The sequence below is a fragment of the Phalaenopsis equestris genome, unplaced genomic scaffold, assembly GCF_001263595.1.
Source record: "Phalaenopsis equestris unplaced genomic scaffold, ASM126359v1 Scaffold000226, whole genome shotgun sequence".
NCBI lineage: Eukaryota > Viridiplantae > Streptophyta > Magnoliopsida > Asparagales > Orchidaceae > Phalaenopsis > Phalaenopsis equestris.
Genome location: NW_018164668.1, coordinates 266734 through 270186, shown reverse-complemented (window position 1 = coordinate 270186; position 3453 = coordinate 266734). Strand labels below are relative to the sequence as shown.

General features: G+C 36.5%; 1 protein-coding gene across 2 annotated transcripts; it reads right to left on the bottom strand.

The window, feature by feature from the left end:
• Window positions 1-1073: 1073 nt before the first annotated feature.
• Window positions 1074-3150, bottom strand: LOC110023674 (transcription factor SAC51-like). Of its 2 annotated transcripts, none has more exons than XM_020723200.1 (3): window positions 2726-3150; window positions 2494-2615; window positions 1074-2408 (listed from the first exon to the last, which is right to left on the bottom strand). In XM_020723200.1, exon 3 carries the CDS (start codon window positions 2363-2365, stop codon window positions 1583-1585), a length of 783 nt encoding a protein of 260 aa, XP_020578859.1. In that variant the 5' UTR covers window positions 2366-2408; window positions 2494-2615; window positions 2726-3150; the 3' UTR covers window positions 1074-1582. The 2 variants fall into 2 exon arrangements, with proteins under 2 accessions (XP_020578859.1, XP_020578860.1); XM_020723201.1 differs by having other exon boundaries at window positions 1074-2394.
• Window positions 3151-3453: the final 303 nt, after the last annotated feature.

The window sequence follows — 3453 nt, the reverse complement described above, 5'->3', positions numbered from 1 at the left end:
TTTTTTCAAATATCATACATCAACATTAACTTCCAACTCATTCCATATGCTTATGTGCTTTAAAAATGCTTGTGTTTAGTTTTTAGAAGATAACAAGAGAAAACATAAGATACATTTGAATAGTTTTTATTGAATTGATGAAATTTTATTAGGGTATTTACATACATGACATACCACGCAATTTTAATGTATTTACATATCTATAACCTTAAGTTTTATATTTACATTTATAACAATTTGGTATCATAAACCCATGTTTGCATGAAAATGTGTATTTCAATTTGATATGGATGGAAATACCCCAATTTTATTTTCTTATTTTACTATCAAATAAATTAAAAAATCAAAAAAATTAAATATGTATAATTAAATTCTTTTTACCAAATTAAAGGATATTGGCCAACACCTGACATGTGATTAAGAATCAAGATCTCACCAGAATATTTCACGCATGATTCAACAATACTAGAGGCCAAGATGATAAGTTTTTACACTAACATTCTCAACAACCTCAAAAATACAATTAAACAATATGAATATGCCTTTTGCAACAGCAAATAAATAAAAAAAGCACCTACCAAGCACACCAATGCAATTACAGAAAACTAAACTACTCGTTGGAAGAAATTGACTTTAACCATTTGCTTTAAAACTTCTATAATTGCTTCATAAAAGAACTTGTAGACAGCACGATTTAAGAAAGCAAACCAATCAAATCATTACGTTCATGCAAATTCAACAGTGCATAACAAAATATTTCATTAGTAGATTAAATATTAAGTAGGAGCTTGAAATAATAAGATTTAACCTTCAAATAAACAAAAAAACGTGTAATTTAAGCATATTTACCAAGACATCTCTCTTTGGGTCGATTTGGGGCAGATGTACCTGATTAAGAAGCATCTATAAAGCTATTAACAAAAAAGTTACTGTTCAAAAAGCTAAGCTTTTCAAAAATCAGACCACAAGTTTCTAACAGTTATAACATTTGGTTGGGCCAGGTTGTAAAACACAACTTACCAACGTAAAAAAAATGTGGTGCGGCATCGCACCACCACCACCACAAGAATAAATTATCATTCATCAAAACAGAGAAATCACAACTTAATTCCATAGTCACAAGAGTTCTCAGCATAGATTTAAATCCTCAACGACAATGACACACATAAATCACAGACATAAACAGCAAAAACAGCAAATCACACAGACTTCACACAAATTAAAAGCATAAAAGCATAAAAGCATACTAAAACTAACATAAATACCCAAGAAGCATCTTTCACGTAATAGACATTTTCATCCCCCGGAAGCTTCATGGCTTACCTCTCCTCCTCCCCCTTCATCCTCTTAACAGAGCAGACAACCTCCTTCCAATAATATATAACCAACCAAAACACTAACAGAAAAGAGCTTCAATGGCAACAAGTAAAAAAGCCTAAAGGCCAGGCCTTGATCTTCTTTCTGCTGACCTCCTGCCCCTTTGCTTCTCATTAATGCCTCTTCATTCATCAATATATCCAAGCCTACTACTATTATTACCATCATTTCAATACAGGGAGAGATGTTCTTCATAAGAAGATTATTAGGATAAGGAGGTGGCACTGAGCGAAGACTTCGCTCTTAGTTTCAACAACTTCAGATATTGAATGGCTTCATCAAGCACAGAGACAGTATCCTTCCCATCTCCGCCGGGTATAATCTTTCTCAGGACTCTCACAGTTTGTTTAATTCGCTCCTTCTTATTTCGCTCTGCTAAATCATCTTCTTCTCGTACGTAACCGGAGCGAGGAGCGAATACAGAGCTCGCTGTGTCAACGAGCGATGAATCAAAGTCAGTAGAACTGACTCGGCGGCGCTTGCATGGGATATGAGAGCTTGTAATGTCTTCTTCTGCCATGTCAAAGGGGGAATGACCCGTGCTGGTCTCTTCATCATCTATGTATTCAGAGTCGGAGTAAAGAAGGGCATCAATTTCTTCAGTGTTTTCATGCATTTCCTCCTCTTCAATTTCATGGTACTTGGATTCATGAGCATAGTTTAAAGGTAGAGGAGGATTCAAGCCCTCAAATGGATTCGCTACAGAACTAAAAACCAAGCTGGTTTGGTCCCCAGAGTGATCGAAAATAAGGAACTTTTTTGTCTGAGTGATGGATTGTTGTTCAGAAGAGCTGTTTAGAGGATTCAATGGCGGGCAATAAAAAGGAGAATCAAAATGAAGGAAGCTCCCCTGAGTTCCAAAACCAGTTAATTGTTCATTTGGATTGACAGAGAAAGAACAGACATAAGGATTAATTGAGTTCTGCTGTTGCCCAGCATCAGGAGGCCAAAGTGTATTGCCAGTATTTAAGTTACTGAATTCCCACATCAGTGCAGTCAAAACAAAACTAAATTCTCCTGAAACAGAAAACCTAAAAGCCAAATTCAACATCAGCACGAGGAAAGGGTTTAGCTTTATTACTAGAATTAAGAATTAAAAACAATCGAGTAACCCACCAGTAAGGAAACACAGAGCTCGTCGATCTTAAAGAAGGTAAAATGGAAGTTTTTATCTAATCAAGTGGAGTACAGAAGCCAAACTACGTGACAGGCTTCAGCAGCTGGCGAAAATACTCAGCCTGCACCGAGTAAAATAATGATTATGAGAGAATCTAATAATAAAATAGAACAAGAAAGTACACAAAAAGCTCTTTTGAGATTGAAAAATCTTTTCTTGCAGGCTAAATACCTGGCAATCTGGCAACGGTTGGAAGCAAGCAATGACCCTAACTATGATGGCAGCACATCCAGCAAACACATACTCATGTTTCAATTCCCGGAATCTCGTCTGCGCCGCTGCTTGGCAAACCATTCCTACTCTAATTCCCTTCAAACAAAGCCGTGTTCACCAAAGAAACAAAAGTAGAGAAGAAGAAGAAGAAGAAAGCAGGGAAGTGCAGAAGATCTAAAGTTGTTGCAAAAGAGATCGCTCCTAAGAAAAAAAAGGCAAAATCTTCCTTTTTTTTAACAAGTGGGAAACGCTTCAGTTCGATTTCATGGAAAGAATCCTCGTTTCCATAGATCGGTAGCAGAGCAGAAATATTTGAGAAGGAGAAGGAAGCCGGGAAAAGAAGTAAAGTTACAGGATAACGCGGCAGTACAAGTTCAAGGAAACAACTTAGTTCAAGGAAACAACTTTCCTAAACAACTTTCCTATAAACGTCAACAGAAAGGCTCAGCCACCGCATGCTTCTGCTCCAAATACACTGCACCAGAAAAAAATTTTCCGTTCTCGCCTCCAAACGTGAGGAAACCCTAATTTTTCAACAAAATGAAGAAAATGTCAGAAAACAAAATCAAAATGACTAAACATCAATCAATCTGGGGAAACAGAACTTAAAAAAGAACAATCCGAATCGTCCTGAAGATCGCAAAAGCTCCAAACCTGCTTGATTTCTACTTACAGCCAAAACAATC

Coding starts and splice junctions, on each gene's coding strand:
- LOC110023674 (XM_020723200.1), bottom strand. CDS start 2,365: ATGTGGGAATTCAGTAACTTAAATACTGGCAATACACTTTGGCCTCCT.